This window comes from Mustela nivalis, assembly GCF_964662115.1.
Source record: "Mustela nivalis genome assembly, chromosome: 17".
Classification (NCBI taxonomy): domain Eukaryota; kingdom Metazoa; phylum Chordata; class Mammalia; order Carnivora; family Mustelidae; genus Mustela; species Mustela nivalis.
The window spans coordinates 40,941,486-40,959,140 of record NC_139036.1 but is presented as its reverse complement, the minus strand read 5'-3'; the positions used below and the strand labels follow the sequence as shown (position 1 = coordinate 40,959,140).

General features: G+C 45.5%; 1 protein-coding gene across 18 annotated transcripts in view; it reads left to right on the top strand.

Annotated features, from left to right (window-relative positions):
* The window catches only part of MED24 (mediator complex subunit 24), a 33,667-nt gene that overhangs the window by 4,004 nt on the left and 12,008 nt on the right, over positions 1–17,655 (top strand). For 4 of the 18 annotated variants that reach the window (XM_082704918.1, XM_082704916.1, XM_082704912.1 and 1 more), the window contains exons 1-6: positions 4,107–4,175; positions 4,578–4,763; positions 4,852–4,934; positions 15,732–15,770; positions 16,122–16,195; positions 16,551–16,783. In XM_082704918.1, coding sequence (XP_082561044.1) covers positions 4,634–4,763; positions 4,852–4,934; positions 15,732–15,770; positions 16,122–16,195; positions 16,551–16,783 — 559 coding nt within the window. In that variant the 5' untranslated portion in view covers positions 4,107–4,175; positions 4,578–4,633. Of the gene's footprint in view, positions 1–428; positions 518–4,106; positions 4,242–4,577; positions 4,764–4,851; positions 4,935–15,731; positions 15,771–16,121; positions 16,196–16,550; positions 16,784–16,928; positions 16,986–17,655 lie in introns of those variants that run through there. The other 14 variants (XM_082704915.1, XM_082704923.1, XM_082704909.1 and 11 more) reach the window with 11 other exon arrangements.

Here is a 17,655-nt window from a genome sequence, read left to right as displayed (position 1 = left end):
TTCACACTTTTTTTCTTCAAAGATTTTATTTATTTATTTCACAGACAGAGATCACAAGTAGGCAGAGAGGCAGGCAGAGAGAGAGAGAGCGGGAAGCAGGCTCCCAGCGGAGCAGAGAGCCAGATGTGGGGCTTGAGCTGAAGGCAGAGGCTCAACTCACTGAGCCACCCAGGTGTCCCTGGTTTCACACTCTTGCATAGAGCCTCCTCATCCTGCCTTTACCAGGAGAGAGGGGAGGAGGGTAGGGGCAGAGTGTCCTTTACCATAGAGTTTGAGCCTTCCCAGAATGCAGCCCTCCCCCCCTCCAATGAAAGGAGATGGGACAAGCTGGTATGGAGGCCAAGAGTGTAGAGTGGTTCTCAGGGCCTGGAAGGAGGAGTGGTGCAAAGGAAATGACAGGCTGGCTTCCTTTCCCTGCCACTGTCCAGGCCTGGGGATCACAGGACGTCTCTTCTCTGAGCTGAGTGTGAAGACGGAAGACATCCTTCAGGGAGTTGGAGAGGAAACTACTCCAATGGTTAGTTCAAATCTGCCTTTCATTGTCCTGGCTGGCTTCTCTCTGGACCTCTGTGGGGCAGTGGGAAGACAGACATGGGGAACTGTGGGGGATCCAGGAACTGTCCTGAGGTGGGTCCACATCGTAGGCTTCTCCCCTCCCCTCCCCCTCTCCCCCAGAGAGATAGAAAGTGGGGATTTTGATGTGGGACTGCTCGGGGAAGGGGACTGGTTTGGAACCAGCTGGATATGAGTGTGTGAGAACAAGTCTTTCTCCATGCATCTGCTGCCAATTAACTCCCCAGAGTGGGGGGACCCAGGCAAGCATCCAAAGAAAATTTTCCAGCTAGGAGAGGGGAATGACTCAGTTTCCCTGTGTAGCGAAGGGATGCTGAAACCCTTTGTGCCTTGTACGCTTACCAAGCATTTCAGTGTTTCTGGGTCTAGACTCGTGCCACTTTACCTTACACTTTTTTCTAGCCCTGATAAGGAATGTACCCATCCCTTTGGGTACCAAAAAGCCCTATTCTCCACAGCCCCTTACCCAGCCCCAAGCCCCCCCGGTGACCTACCAGCTCCTTTCCTGCCACTGCTCCAATGTTGCCATGTCATTCCTCCTGGGTGTCTTCCATCTGCCCCACTTTTCCAGGCAGACCCTTTCCCCTGCCAGACCAGCCAACAAGATGAAGAGGTTGGGGCTTGGAACTAAGGGAGCAGAGGTGGAAGCTTAGCCTTTATCAGTGCTGAGGGGGAAGAAATGGACAGCAGAAGAAAGTGGGGTAAGAAGGGCATTTGAGAGGGGCTGTGTGGAGGGATGGTTTCCTTTCTATCCAGAGGGGATGCTGGTACCTCTTCTCTTACCCACAGGAGGATTTTCAGAGATCCCCATCCTTGGGGACAGAGGATCCAGCCAAGGAGCCAGTGGGTCCTGGGAAGCTAACATGGTGTGGAGGGAAGAGGTCGTGTATGGAAGGGCTGTCTCTGATATTGATAGACCAGAAAGGCAGGACAGTCAAAGTAGAGAAATTGAAGATGGCCCATGTCCAGAGCTAAGGGAGTCCTCATAGTCCCTTAGGAGTCCAGTCCTTGGGGGAACCCTGCCAAGCCTAGAAAGGGAGCTGCTGGTAAGAGGTGGGGGGACAGGGAAGGCAGATGGCCTGACTACAAACGCCGCCTCCCTGCCACTGTGAAGTGGGAAGGAGGTACCCCTCCATCCCCCAGAGATCTGCCAGGCTTTCTGCCAGAGAGGGATGGTTTAAGCTCAGAATATCACTATCCTCAGGGCCCAGATATTCCCACAAATGTACCAACACCCACTAACTCAGTCAGGAGCAGTCCCAAAGTTGACAACTTCTCTCTAAGAGGGACAGTTTAGGCTATGAGGGATGGGAAAGGAGCTATAGGACCCAAGGATGGCTCAAAGGAGGGGATGCTGGGGTGCTGTCACCAGAAAGGAATGGGTGGAGGGAGCGGGCAAAGGCCGAGTTGGGGCCTGGGAGAAGGGAGGCCAGGTACATGTGAGGCTGCAGAAGAACAGGGTTTGTGGTTGTGTCAAGGGCGAGTGAGTGTGGGATTTGTGGTTGTCTCAAGTATAGCTGGGGGCAGGTTGGAAGTTAAGTGTGAGGAGTCTGGGTTCTCCCTCCTTCCTGTTTGGAAGTTTGGCTCCACATATTTGGTAGCTGTTTTGCAGAAATACTATTTCCCAGTGGTGTCACTTAGGTAGGCACAAAGGGGAGCAGAATGGAGGCAGTGTGGATGGGTGCATGCGGAAGGAGAAGCCATAGGCAGTAATGACTTCAGCGGGCTGTGATCTGGTCCTCCTTCAGCTGCACTCTACCCCTGAGAATAGGGGTCCTTGTCTCCCTGTTGTGATTTTGCTCCCATACCCAGAATCCTGTTATTCTCTGCCCCAGGGCCAACAAGTTTGCTTCTAGAGTCTGAGTGCGCTGTGCTTCCAGATTCGTCCCCCTGACGACTGATTTTGCAAAAGTGTGGCCAAAGAATGGTTGCTGGAGAATAGGGATGGGACTCGGCCTCAAGGACTGGGATATCAGCCTTAGGGTATGGGATGGGGGAGCTGAAAGTAGAGGGTGACAGAATGCTGGTTGTGGCCTCCATGTTTACTCTTGTCCTTGGTTATAAATGTTAAGGACGATCTGTCCCCAGGACAGGGCAGGGATAAGGGCCATATATAGAGAAGGCTCAGACACTGGAGCCAGAGGTGAATAGCATGCGTTTCTGAGCTTCTCACTGAAGGGGGAAAAGAAGGCTAATGTCTAAAGCCCTGAATATAATTATGCATGATTTTGTTCCCTAGGATAAGCAAGACATTGTATTGTTTTTAATAAACTTAAAAAAAAGGGGTAGTTTTAGACTTATAGGAAAAGATTTGAACATAGTAGGGGCTCCATACATGCCATAGCCAATTTCTCCTTTTATTAGCCTCTTACATTAGTATGGTATTTTTTTTTTTAAAGATTTTTATTTATTTATTTGACAGACAGAGATCCCAAGTAGGCAGAGAGGCAGGCAGAGAGAGGAGGAAGCAGGCTTCCCGCTGAGCAGAGAGCCCGATGTGGGGCTCGATCCCAGGACCCTGGGACCATGACCCGAGCCGAAGGCAGAGGCTTTAACCCACTGAGCCACCCAGGTGCCCCTAGTATGGTATTTTTAAAAAACATTTGTTTATTTATTTACTTATTTATTTGACAGACAGAGATCACAAGTAGGCAGAGAGGCAGGCAGGGTGGGGGCGAAGCAGGTTCCCCACCGAGCAGAGAGCCCGATGTGGGGCTCAATCCCAGGACCCCGAGATCACAACCTGAGCCAAAGGCAGAGGCCTCAACCCACTGAGCCACCCAGGCGCCCCTTGATATGTCACTATTAACTAATGTCTATGCTTTACTCACAGTCCTTAAGTTTTCACCCAGTGTTGTTCTGTTCCAGGATGACATCCAGGATGCCAGCTTATATTTAATAATTATGTCTCCTTAAGCCCTCTTGGCTATGACAGTTTCTTAGATTCCCCTTATTTTTGATAACCTTAACCTCAGTTTCCTCTTTACTTCTCCCCATATTCAAGCAGTATGCAGGGCCAGGAGATTCTGGGAGGACTGCCTAATTTGGGGGTTAAATGGTGATGTGTGTACAACTGATCAAGCCCCAGTGTCATCTCTGCAATACAGGTGTGGAAATAAGGATTCTGGTACACCCAGGGGTGTAAGAGCACCCCCCCCCCCCAAAAAAAAACAGTCTAGAAAGAGTAAGAAGTATTGCTGAACGAACGCCACACCCCTGCTGTGCATAGTAAGTAGATTGTAAAGGAAGGGGGTCAGAATATCATTTAAATGCCTGGTCAATAGTGACGTCTTTGGGCGACGCTTGCTTGAGAACGGTCTTTCAAGAGCTCTCCGCTCCCTCCGCCCCCTGAGTCTCTGATGCTTCAGTTTATACATGTCCTTCTCTAAAGCAGAAAAACAATGTGGGCTGGATACCTTAGTCCCTTAGCGCCCTCGCTAGCCCCGTCCAAGGAACTACAATTCCCAGAAGACATCGCGGAGCGACCTATCTCTTGCTGCATTATTATTGGCTCGTGATTTTTACTCCCATCCAATAGAAGTTAAGCTCTTTGAAAAGTGCCAAGATGGCGATACCTAGGCTCTAGGAACCTATCTTGTACGGTAGGCTTTGAAATTGGGGAGGTGGTGGATGAAAAGGAAATAGGGGATTATACTTTCAAGGTTGGGGTAGGTGGAAGAACTAGAGAAAAAAACTCTCGATTTGGGGTGGTATGGTCTGAGGACGCAGCCAGAGCTAAGGGCGTAATTAGACAATCGGAATGGGCTTAACCCCTTGCCATCCTCTGTCTTCACTCTTTAAGCCCCATGGACACCCTTTTCTTAGTGCTCCAGGTGAAGGAAGGATGATTCAGGAGGAAGGAACCTGACAGAATTTCTTCCTTATCCTCTTTCCCATTTTTTCTTTCTAATTACTCTACCTCCCTTAAATCCTCCTATATCCGTTTGATTCAGCTCGGCCCTCCCCAGTTCTTTAATTCAGAATCCCCTCTCTCCTTCTCTTAGCTCAGTTTCTTCCAACGCAGAGCTGACTGCCACCGGCCCCTTCTCAGCGTGAAATCATGAAGGTAGTGAACTTGAAGCAAGCCATTTTGCAAGCCTGGAAGGAGCGATGGAGTGACTACCAGTGGGCAATCAACATGAAGAAATTCTTTCCTAAAGGAGCCACCTGGGACATTCTCAACCTAGCAGGTCTCAACTGAAGTAGGAAGGAAGGATGGGAGGGCTAAACCCAGAAAAGCTGTAACCACTCAGTCTTGCTTTGTTATTCCCTTTGCAGAAGCACTACTGGAGCAGGCCATGATTGGACCTTCCCCCAATCCTCTCATCCTGTCCTACCTGAAGTATGCCATTAGTTCCCAGGTAAACTGCCCCATCTATTCCAGAGAGTGAGGATTTCAAGGTAAAAGACTTGGAGTACACTTGTCAGCTTACACTTTCTAGGTGAATTTGTTTGAACACATCACTTCTCTGAGCTTCAGTTGTCTTGTGAAAATAATAATATTTCATTGGTTGTGATGAATGTTACATTAACTTAAATATTCATGAACGTGTCAGTGGTGTAGGCCCTTGGGGAACAAGACCTGATCCCAGTCCACAAGGAATTTAGTGGGGAAAAACAGACATGAAAATAAGCAATCAGTCACAGGATGGGTTTATGATGTAGGGTAGGACAGTATTAGGAGAGTATGTGAGAGAGGCATGGAATTCAGTGAGCAATCAGGGAAGGCTTTCTGGAGAAAGTGTTGTTTAAACTAAGAACTTATGGTTAATAGGAATTAGCCAAGCAGATTGGTGAAAAGCAGAAAGAAAAGCTTATGTAAAGTCTGGGAGGCAAAAATCGCATGTTGTTTAGGAACCGAAAATTTATATGGCTAGAGCAGTAGTTTTGGTCTCAGCATCCTTTTATGCTCTTAAAAACTATTGAGACTCCCACAAAGCTTTTGTTTATATGTATTTCATGTATCCATATTTACTATTTTAGAAATGAAAACTGAGAAATTTAAAAAATATTTATGAACTTACTTAAAAGTAACAAAAAGCAAAGTCTATTAAATAAAGCCTGTTATATTACATGTTAATATAAATAGCCTTTTAGTGAAAACCATATTTTCCAAAACAAAAAAGCTAGTGAGGAAAGTAGCATCGTTTTACGTTTTTGCTAATCTCTTTAATGGTTTAATAGAAGACAGCTGAATTCTCCTATCACTTCTGCATTCAATTGTTGCAGTAGGTTATTTTGGCTAAATTGTATGAAGAAAAATCTGTCCTCAGATATCAGATATTTAGTTTGAAAAGGGCAGTTTTTGTTTTTTTTTTTAAGATTTTATTTATTTATTTGACTGACAGAGATCACAAGCAGGCAGAGAGGTAGGCAGAGAGAGAGGAAGGGAAGCAGGCTCCCTGTTGAGCAGAGAGCCGGATGCGGGGCTCAATCCCAGGACCTTGAGATCATGACCTGAGCTGAAGGCAGAGGCTTTAACCCAGTGAGCCACCCAGGTGCCCCAGGGGCAGAGAATGTTAATAAGCTTTTCAAAATAAATGGATATTCGTTGACACACTAAATTCAACAGGTGATGTGAAACCATATCAATGAACTTAAAAAAATTAATTAATTGATTTTTAAGTAAGCTCTACATCCAACATGGGGCTTGAACTCACGACCCTGAGATCAGGAGTCACATGCTCTAACAACTGAGCCAGCCAGGCTCCACTCAATGAACTTCTTATACTCTGTTACATTAAAATCCATTGGTCTCTTTCTTGCACCTTGAACAGATCTTTTACTTATGTGTAATTTTATAATGTCATGAATTGGTCATGTGGAACATATCTGTTACTGAGTAACACAGATATTCCAATTGTTGACGCATTTAATTATATGATTCACATGTCATGGAGCCTCTGGGACATTCCACATACTGTTGTGGGAGAATGAGAGTAGAAAAGGCAAACGAGGGATGCCTGGGTGGCCTAATCGGTTAAGCCACTGTCTTTGGCTCAGGTCATGATCCCAGGGTCCTGGGATCGAGTCCCACATTGGGCTTCTTGCTCGGCAGGGAGCCTGCTTCTCTCTCCACCTCTGCCTGATGCTCTGCCTGCTTGTGGGCTCACTTGCCCTCTCTCTCTATGACAAATAAATTAAAAAAATAATAATAATTTATTTATTTAAGATTTTATTTATTTATTTGACAGAGAAAGAGAGATCACAAGTAGACAGAGAGGCAGGCAGAGAGAGGGGGAAGCAGGCTCCCTGCTGAGCAGAGAGCCTGATGCAGGGCTCGATCCCAGGACCCTCAGACCATGACCTGAGCCAAAGGCAGAGGCTTAACCCACTGAGCCACCCAGGCACCCCACATCTTAGCAGTATTTAAAAAATAGTTTTAACTTCATAGATTCCAGGGGTTCCTGGACCATATTTTAAGAACTGCTGGGCTAGCACTTCAAGAAGGAGATGGTTTATAGAGAGATAGGGAGGCTTGTGGGTGATAAAGGACCTATGGGTGATGCTATAGAGTTTGGACTTTATCCTAGGGTGACGAGTAATCATTTAAAGAGTTGTAAGTGGAGGAATGGTGTGGTAGCATTTGTGTGTGTGTATGTGTGTGTGTGTGTGTGTGTATAGCTGTTTAACATGTAACAAAAATGCAGAGGCGCCTGGGTGGCTCAGTGGGCTAAAGCCTCTGCCTTCAGCTCAGGTCATGATCCCGGGGTCCTGGGATTGAGCCTTGCATCGGGCTCTCTGCTCAGCGGGGAGCCTGCTTCCTCCTCTCTCTCTCTGCCTGCCTCTCTGCCTACTTGTGATCTCTGTCTGTCAAATAAATAAATAAAATCTTTTAAAAAAAAATGCAGATCTTAAGACGAATTCACTGAGTTTTAGCAATTGTATATACCCATGTCACTAACATTCAAAATAAGATACAGAACATTTCTGTTTTCCCAGAAAGTTCTCATGTGCCCTTTTCTATCCCATCCTCCTACAACCACTAAATGTTTTCTGTCACTGTAGATTAGTCTTGTTTATATTTGGAATTCACTGAAATGGAACTGTATAGCAAACACTCTATACTCTGTCTTCTTTTGTTTTCCATAAATGTCTTTGAGGGGCACCTGGGTGGCGCAGTCGGTTGGGCATCTGACTCTTGGTTTTGGCCCAGGTCATGGTCTCAGGGTTGTGAGATGGAGCCCCGCGTCAGGCTCTCTGTTCAGTGCAGAGTCTGCTTGGGACCATCTCTCCTTCAGCCCCTCCCCTCTGTGCTTTCATTCTCTCTCGCTCAAATAAATAAATAAATAAATACGTCTTAAAAAAAAATTTTTTTTTAATATTTCGTTTATGTATTTGACAGAGAGATCACGAGTAGGCAGAGAGGTGGGCAGAGAGGGAGGGGGAAGCAGGTTCCCTGCTGAACAGAGAGCCCGATGTGGGGCCCGATCCCAGGATCCTGAGATCATGACCTGAGCCGAAGGCAGTGACTTAAACGCCTGAGCCACCCAGGCGTCCCAAAAAATAAACGTTTTATCTGTGTGGCTGTGCATGTCATCAGTTCATTCTTTTTAGATTGCTGAGTAGTAACCCTCAGGCAGCATGTAGTTCTTGTACTTCCTTTTTCCTCTTAGCTTATGTATGCTTTCCATGTGAGCACATACTCATCTACATTATTCTTTTACTGCTGCATAATGTTTTGTGTGTACTGTAATACAGGTTTTTAATATTTTACTGTTATACTCATTGTTTCATTGAACTTTCTTTTTTTAAAAAATATTTTATTTATTTATTTGAGAGAGGGGGAGAGAGAGAGCATGAGTGAGGGTGGGGAGGGGCAGAGAGACAGACTTCCTGCTTGAGCGGGGATTCCTGATTTGGAATTCAGTCCCAGGACCCTGAGAACATGACCTGAGCCCAAATCAGACATTTAACTGACCTAACCACCCAGGCACCCCTCATTGAACATTCTTATACTTACTTGTCTACACTTCTGGGACTGTTTCCCTAGGATAGAAATGGAATTGCTAGTTTAAAGAATTCCCACATATTCAGGGTGCCTGGGTGGCTTAGTCAGTTAAGCATCTGATTCAGTTTTGGCCCACGTCATGATCTCAGGTTTGTGAGATTGTGCCCTGAGCCAGGCTCCATGCTGGGTGTGGAGCCTGCTTAAGATTCTCTCTCCTTCTCCCTCTGCCCTTCCCTCCTCCCTTCTTCCTTCTCTAAAAAGAAAGGAAGGAAGGAAGGAAAAGAAAAAAAATCCCCCATATTCAATTATAGTACATCCTGCAATTTGTCCTCTAGGAAGGATGGTATTAGTTTATACCCCATCCATAGTGGGTTTTTTTTGTTTTTTTAAAGATTTTATTTATTTATTTGACACACCGAGAGAGAGCACAAGTAGGCAGAGAGGCAGGCAGAGGGAGAGAGAGAAACAGGCTCACCATCGAGCAGGGAGCCCGATGCAGAACTCGATCCCAGGACTCTGGGATCATGACCTGAGCCAAAGGCAGACACTTAACCGACTGAGCCACCCAGGCATCCCCCGTCCATGGTGTTTGACAGTGTTTCTCAACACCTTTCTAATGTTGGATAGAATTTTTTAAAATTCCTTTCCAGAAAGCAAAAAATTACATCACATTATAATTTGTATTTCCATAACTGTGATGTTGAGCATTTTTTTAATATGTTTATTGGCTCTCTGTATATCTCTGGGAATTGCTTACACGTATCAGTTGCCCATTTTTCTTTCTTTTTTTTTTATTGTAAAAGCTTTATTGAGATATAAATCACATACTATACAATTTACCCATTTAAAGTATACAATTTACTGATTTGTAGTATTTTCAGAGTTATGCAACTACTACCATAGGCAATTGAGAACATTTTTATCACCCCAAGAAGAATTCTTACTGACTTTTAAGTGTCTTAATATAATTGATCTTGTAATCCTTATCTGTGAAATTTTCTCACTTTTTTTTTAACTTTTTGGTTTTCTTTTTTTTTCTTTTGTTTTTAAAAAGATTTAATTCATTTGACAGAGAGAGAGAGAGCGAGAGTGCACACACACAAGCAGGGGAAGTGGCAGGCAGAGGGAGAGGGAGAAGCAGACTCCCTGCTGAGCCTGACACTCAGGGTTGGATCCCAGGACCCTGTGATCATGACCTGAGCCAAACGCAGACGCTTAACCTACTGAGCCACCCAGGCACACCTGCTTTTACTTTCTTAGCAGGCAGAAATTTTAAATATTTTTGTTGTCAGTTTTAACCATTTTGCCTATATGGCTTTCTCTTGCTTAAAGGCTTCCCTGTTCCAAGGATCAAAATATGTTCTTCTCCTATTTCTGCCAACACTTCACTTTTATTTTGTGTATTTATTTTGTTTGATCCACTTAGAATTTATTGTGGTGTGAGGAAGAGATCCAAATTTATTTATTTCTCCAAACAGATGGACAGTTGGCTCAACTGCCTTTATTGAATAGGCCATTCATCCATATCCTAAATTCTCTTACAGACAAAGGTCTATTTCTTGATATTTTAGTTTAGTTCATTGATATATTTGTCTCTGCTTGCACTAGTACTTTATTGTTTTATTACTAAACCTTTACAGTATGTTTGATGTCTGGTTAGGTAAGTCTTCGCTTAGTTGTTTTATTTTTCAAAAATGTCTTGACTGTTTTCACACATTTTCTTTTCCAAATTTTAAAATCAACTTGTTAAATTATTTTTAAAAAATCCAATTGTATTTTTTTTTAAACATTTTATTTATTTATTTATTTGACAGACAGAGATCACAAGTAGGCAGAGAGGCAGGCAGAGAGAGAAGAGGAAGCAGGCTCCCTACAGAGCAGAGAGCCCGACATGGGACTCCATCCCAGGACGCTGGGATCATGACCTGAGCTGAAGACAGATTTAACCACTGAGCCACCCAGGCGCCCCAATTGTATTTTTTTTAAGATCACTTATTTATTTACTTATTTGACAGAGATTACAAGTAGGCAGAGAAGCAGGCAGAGAGAGAGGAAGGGAAGCAGGCTCCCTGCTGAGCAGAGAGCCTGATTCGGGGCTCGATCCCAGGACTCTGGGACCCTGACCTGAGCTGAAGGCAGAGGCTTTAACCCACTGAGCCACCCAGGCGCCCCTCCAATTGTATTTTGATAGAGATTTCCTTGACTCTATGGATTTGGGAAATTTGGGATTAATTTTAGAAAGATCACTTTGGTGATCACTCTGGTGGTAGTTTTAAGAACGAGTTGGAGAGGGGCTCGTGGGATCCTGGGATCAAGCCCTGCATCAGGCTCTTTGCTCTGTGGGGAGCCTGCTTCCTCCTCTTTCTCTCTGCCTGCCTCTTCACCTACTTGTGATCTCTGTCTGTCAAATAAATAAAATCTTAAAAAAAAAAAGATTCTTTATAAAGAAATAAAAAAAGTAATGAGTTGGAGGTGAGACAGAAGGTAGGGAGACCATTTCACCAGGCATATGTATATTTTTTATTTTTTGCTGCACTTACTATTTTTTTTTTAAAGATTTTATTTATTATTTATTTGACAGACAGAGATCACAAGTAGGCAGAGAGGCAGGCAGAGAGAGGGGGGAAGCAGGCTCCCTGCTGAGCAGAGACACCCCCCCCCCATGCGGGGCTCCATCCCAGGACCCTGAGATCATGACCTGAGCCGAACGCAGAGGCTTAACCCACTGAGCCACCCAGACGCCCCAGCATATGTATATTTTTTAAGTTTATTTATTTGTTTAAGTCATCTCTACACCATCCTGGGGCTCAGACTCATGACTCTGAGATGAAGAGTCACATGCTCTTCTACTGAGCCAGCCTCGAACCCCAGGCTTTTTTTTTCCCTTCTTTTTTTTGCCAAGGATTAGATAGTAAATACTTTCCACTTTGCAGGCCATGTGGTTTCTGTCACTATTATTCTGTCATTATAGTTTGAAAGCAGTTATAGATAGTATATAAGTAAATGGACATGCCTGTGTTCTGATGAAACTTTATTATTTTTTTTAAAGATTTTTATTTATTTGAGAGATTGAAAGTAAGTGAGAGAAAGAGAGAGAGAGAGAGAAGCAGGGGGAGGGGAAGAAGGAGGGGAGAAGCAGACTGCTCACTAAGCAAGGAGTCCAACATGGGCCTCAGTCCTAGGACCTGAGTGGAAGGCAGATGCTTAACGGACTGAGCCACCCAGGCATCCCCCGATGAAACTTTATTTACAAAAAAGATAATGGGTCCAGTTTGGCTTGTGAGCCATGGTTTTCCAATCCCTGATTTAGGCTGTTGCAGTAATTCAGGTAAAAGATGATATTAGCACAAGCACAGGAAGTGGCAGCAAAGAAGAAGATGAATTCAAGAACCATCCAGGAGGTGGCAAACGAGAGGGTTTGGTGATGAGGGGCATGAGAGAGAGGATGAGATCATGGCTGATGGGATCATAAGGACACAGTAGAAGAGTAGGGCCATTGTTAGAGTTGGGGTACAGCTGACGGGTGGAGAGGACATTGATTTTGGCTGTTTGGTTTTTTTTTTTTTTAAGATTTATTTATGTATTTGAGAGAGTGAGCAAGCATGGTGGGGAGGAGCAGAGAGAGAGAGGGAGAGAAAGTTCCAAACTGACTCCACACTCAGTGTGGAGCCTGACACAGGGCTGAGATCATGATCTGAGCTGAAACCAAGAGTCAGACACTCAACCAGCTGCACCACCCAGGTGCCCCTGGCCTTTTTTTTTTCTTTTAAATAGTGTTCTTTTTTTTTTAAACATGTATTTTTAAAGATTTATTTATTTTAGAGAGAGAGCTAGAACACGAGCAGGGGGAGGGGCAGAGGGAGAAGTAGAGAGAATCTCAAGCAGACTCGCAGCTGAGCATGGAGCCCAGTGAGGGCCAGGTCCCATGGCCGTGAGATCATGATCTGAACTGAAATCAAGAGTCGGACACACAACCAACTGAGCCACCCAGGTGCCCCTGATTTTGGCCTTATTAAATAAGGTGCCTGTGTGAGCTACCAAAGAGAAGACACGTGGTAGGTAGTTGAACATACATATCCGGAACTTAGAAGAAGAGGCCTAGACTGGCATTGTTAATTTCAGAGTTGTCAACTGCAGATGGTGATTGAAGCTGTGGGCGTGGACGAGAGTCCCCAGAGAGGGTGGGGAGTGAGCAAAAAATAAAAGACCCAAACCAAATCCCCGAGGAACCAGTCACATGCAGGGAAAGGATTCCTCATACATGTCTGCAAAGAAGAGGGCATTGAGGTGGGAAGAAGAGTAAGAGAGAGTAGTATCGAGGGTAGCCAAGGGAGGAGAGGACTGAAGAAGGCGGAAGTGTTCCCTGGTGTTGGGTGCTGCGGAGAGGTCGATGAGATCGGAACTGAGAAGTACCAGTGGGGCTTAACAAGCAGTTTGTTGATGAGCTTCCTGAGGAGATGCCTGCAGGGGTAGGGACACAAGTGACTGGAGTGGGCAGAGTTGTGAACAGAAGGCAGGAAGATAGAGACCAGTGCTCAGAATGCATGTCTCTGAGAGCAGCAGAGAGAGCGTGGTGGTTAATTGGAAGTGGGGGGGTGTCTTGTGGGAAGTTCTTTAAAAGGTGGAAGACTCTTGAGATGTGTAAACACCCATGGGAAGGCAAGAGGGAGAGAGCAAGGCGGAAGAACGGAAATAAATGCCCATGCAGGAGCTTCCATACTTGTAAAATGCTATGCAGAATTAGGCACTGCTTCTTCCTTCAGAGTTAAGAGGCTCTTTGGTCCATTGCTGTGCACATGGAGGGCACTTAGGAGTAGTTGGGGGTGTAGAATATCGAGCAGAGGAGAGGAGGGAGCCCCAGGTCCGTCTGGGCTAGCCAGGTGCACAGTGGGCCACACAGGGGCTCTAACCTCAGGGGCTGATGGTAGCTGAGAACTCCTATGTTGATAGATATATTAAGCGTGAAATAGGTTCAGTCCTGCTGTGGGAAACAGTTTAGAGTTCACCGTGTGGAAAGGATTTTTAGGTCTCAAGAGTAGCTGTGCTTTATTGATACTGTTAGCACAAACTTACGGGACGAAATTCTGAATTTGGAGACCATAAATACATTAGAAAATACAGCGTCCCTCAGAACATACAGAATTGGGATAGGGGGTGGTTCTCTTGTAGTTTGGGGTCAGTTTCAGAGGGAACATCCAGCTCCCCCTTCAGGTTGGTATCCAACAAGGTTCAGTTCCCTGCCAAGCTCTTGCTATGGGGACATCAGTTATAAATAAACAAACACTCTGCCTGGAACGTTATGGTCATCCTGCCCAGGCAGGCTCCCAACTTTCTTGATCACCATCAGACACCAGCTATGGCTTCACAGAACATCTTACTAAGAGCGGCGCTGAACACTAATTGTGTATTTAAGTCCTGTGTGTGTTTTGTTCTTGTTTGTTCGAGAATAGTAGTTAAAGGTGTCTGAACAGAGAGCACTCTGTTCATATGATGGAGAAATTGTACACAGAAGGCATTGCCATGCATGCGAAATTCACCATACTAAGGCCATTGAGGCTGACTTCACTTTCTCCTTAAATTTTTGGAAATCTCTATTCCTCTAGGGAAGACAACCCACGAGGCTGGTGATTTTCCTGACAGTTTCTATCATTGTATTCTGCTTTTTTATTTTGGTGTATTTTGCCACTGATGTTGAGTATATAAATGTAACTACTTTCTAAAGTATTATTCCTATTTTATCAGCATGCTGTAGCTATTTTTTAAAAAGTGGCACAAGACTTTCTGTAGGTTTTATTTCATTCAGGACACATTAGTTATTTCTTTTGAACTACATCTCCATTCTTATGATGGTGATGAAGAGGTTTTAATAAAAGAGATTTATTTTTAAAGTACAATTTTTTTCAGAATGCTAGTTCTGAGAATTCATCAATCTAATTCATCAATCCATCAAAGCAATAAAGACTTGCTGAAGACCTACTATGTGCTAGGCCCAGGCTAGGTTCTAGAGAAACAGATACAAATTCACCTCTATTTCTGTTCCCAGGGAGCTCGCAGTTCAGGTAGGATTTCGTTGGTCAAATAAGCTTGGGAAGTATTGCTTACTTTGCCTCCGTTTATCTTAGAGATTCTCACTGTATACATTCGTATTATGATTTAGAGATACCCTATAGTAAAGAAAACTTTATTTATTTTACGGTTTCTCAGAATTCATATCACACAGAAGCTGTGTGTGTGTGTGTGTGTGTGTTAAGATTTTGTAATATCTTGGGGAATCTTCAGAATACCATCACGCAGTAGAAGTTGATACAATCACAGAAACAGTCCATATCTTGCCGGCCAGTCCAGTCACCACGAGCCACATGTACCTGTTGAGCACTGGTGATGTGGCTAATCTGACTAAGGAACTGCATTTTCAGTTTTATTTAATTTAAATTTAAACAGCCACATGTGGCTAATGGCTTCCCTATCGAACAGTGCAACCTTGGAAGCTACTTCGAGAAATGCTGATCCGGGATGTGTCTTTCCTTACTCATTCTACAGACATTTTCAGCAAGTCCATCGTGGTCACTGAGTAAAAGCATCCTTGTCCTCAAGGAGCTCCTAGTTTGGTGGGTGCCATAGGTACCTACTGTGGCATAATGGGTATAAGGGGGTTACTTGGAGCACACGGGAGAGAATTTCAGCTTTGGGTGGGGGGTTGGGATTGATCAGAGAAGGTGTCCTGGAGGAGTCCTGGACAATAAGTCCTAGAGAACCAGTTAAGAGTGTGTAGAATGAAATTCCCTTTTTCAGGGTCTAGGTGCTACCTGTTCATTGCAGGGGATGTTTGTTCGTCTCCATTTCTTGTCCAAATAAAAGTATCATTTATAGAACTTGTAGGAGTAAAATAACATAACAGCATTCTTGTCCGTTCTTCTGCTTACTAGCAGTCACTTGAACCTTCTATATAGTGGACAGTTAGTGGCCTGGGAACATGGAACTTGGCACCTTTGAGTGCCCACCCTCATTTTCTCAGTGGGCGTAGGCTGATGATGTGAATCTGATAGAAGCAGGAATAGGGACAGTGCCTCTTTTTCGGTGGGTTGAGGAAGGCCTCTTGAAGGAGTTGAGGTTTTTGAGAGCTGCAGAAACTTTAATAAGTGTCAGTATTCGATCCTGTCAGCTGTGTGACCGTAGTCTGAACTTTATCTTTCTTCTTTCCCTCTAGATGGTGTCCTACTCCTCTGTCCTCACAGCTATCAGTAAGGTATGACCGCAGCCACTCACGAGCTAGGTGGAGGGCAGGAGGCGGAGAGATGGTAGTCCCAGAAGGGACCCCGCCTCCTTGACTGGACTGGCAGCACATGGTGCGAGCTCAGACTGGACTGGCAGCACATGGTGCCTCTAGCTGGCATTGCCGCGTTCCATTGGAGGGAGGGGGATCCCGGGAAGTGGGGGCTGGCAATTAGGAGTCGCTTTCTGATGTTGAAAGAATGCTGAGTCTGAAACCTGAGGTTGGAGGATAGAGGAGCAGGCATTCTGAATATGCCATCTGCCTCATGTGTGAGACCAGGGTTGACTGAGATGTTCTGTAGCATTGTTGCTGTTCTTTCCACAGTTTGATGACTTTTCCCGGGACTTGTGTGTCCAGGCTTTGCTGGATATCATGGACATGTTTTGTGACCGACTGAGGTAACGGCCGGGCTCAGAATCTTCCAGCATTATCTTAGTGTCAGGGAGAAGTTCCTAGCCCACAGACTGACACCAGCTTGATGGGGTCTCGCACTTCTTCCCACTTGCCCGTCCGCACCCACCCATCCTGCTCCTTTTCTACTTAATGCCCTAGGACAAAAGGCCTTTTCTTTCTTTGGAGCGGCTCATTTGAAATCTTGTCCAGTGGATGCCTACAGGGCTGTCTTCCCTAGAACTTTGCTAGCTTCCCAGCTCTCTTCCCTAGTAGGGGTGTGCCAGGCACTCTGGGGAACATTGGTGTGGGTCATATTTCAGCCTTTGGAGCCAAGACAGATTTTGCATCCTTTCCCGGTAGCTGTCATGGCAAAGCCGAGGAGTGCATCGGGCTGTGCCGGGCCCTTCTCAGCGCCCTCCACTGGCTGCTGCGCTGCACTGCAGCCTCTGCGGAGCGGCTCCGAGAGGGGCTGGAGGCTGGCACTCCAGCAGCGGGGGAGAAGCAGCTTGCCATGTGCCTGCTGCGCCTGGAGAAGACCCTCAGCAGCACCAAGAATCGGGCCCTGCTCCACATCGCCAAACTAGAGGAGGCCTGTATGTCCCCTTGGTTCCCCTGAGCCCCACCTGCCACTGTTCCCATAGCTGGTTCTTTAATTGAGAGGGGAGAGGCAGGATGCCATCCCACTTCTTTCCAGGAGGATCTGAAATCATCCCACTTCCTTTTTTTTCTCCCCATAAGCATTGCATACATCCCAGGGACTTGGGCAGGGTGGCACCCGAGCCAATCAACCAACAGGTATTTACTGAGCATTATTGTATGCCCAGCACTGTGCCAGGTGCTGGGGACGGGGGGTGGGGGGCTACCAAAGGAGCATGTGGCAGGGTCCCTGCCCTCAACAAGCATACATGCTAGTGGGGAGCAAGGCCAGTATGTAATATACGGAAGAAATTAGAGGACGAGAGAAGCACACCATCCATCCTTGTGTTTGTCTCCACACTACTCATCTGAAAGCACATGACTCTTGTGTTCGAGTGTTGCCTAACATGGCCCTTTAAACACGGTACCTGTCTGCTCTCAGGCCTGTTGGGTCATGCACCTCTTGACTCAAGCGCAGATGTGAAATAATGGAACCCTCCAGAGCCTGAGAGGAGACAGATCACCTGGTGGGAGGGGAGACTTTGGTGTTTCTGGATGTGGGGCCCAAGGCCACAGTTTTGTAGTGGCTTGAGACCACCTAAGGATCTCTTATTCTCCAGTAACAAGAATGCTAGAGTGGGTCACACCCAGATCTTCAGGACCCGTTTAGAGAATTTATTATTAGGATTCATATATTTGTTGGTTCTCAAAGTGTGTTTTGTTGCCTGTCAGAAAGTTCAGGGAGATGACCCCTCCATGAAAACGGGCTGTGTTGACAGTGTCTTACCTATCTTGAGCCCTTGATAAATGTTTAGTGGCTTGAAAAGTG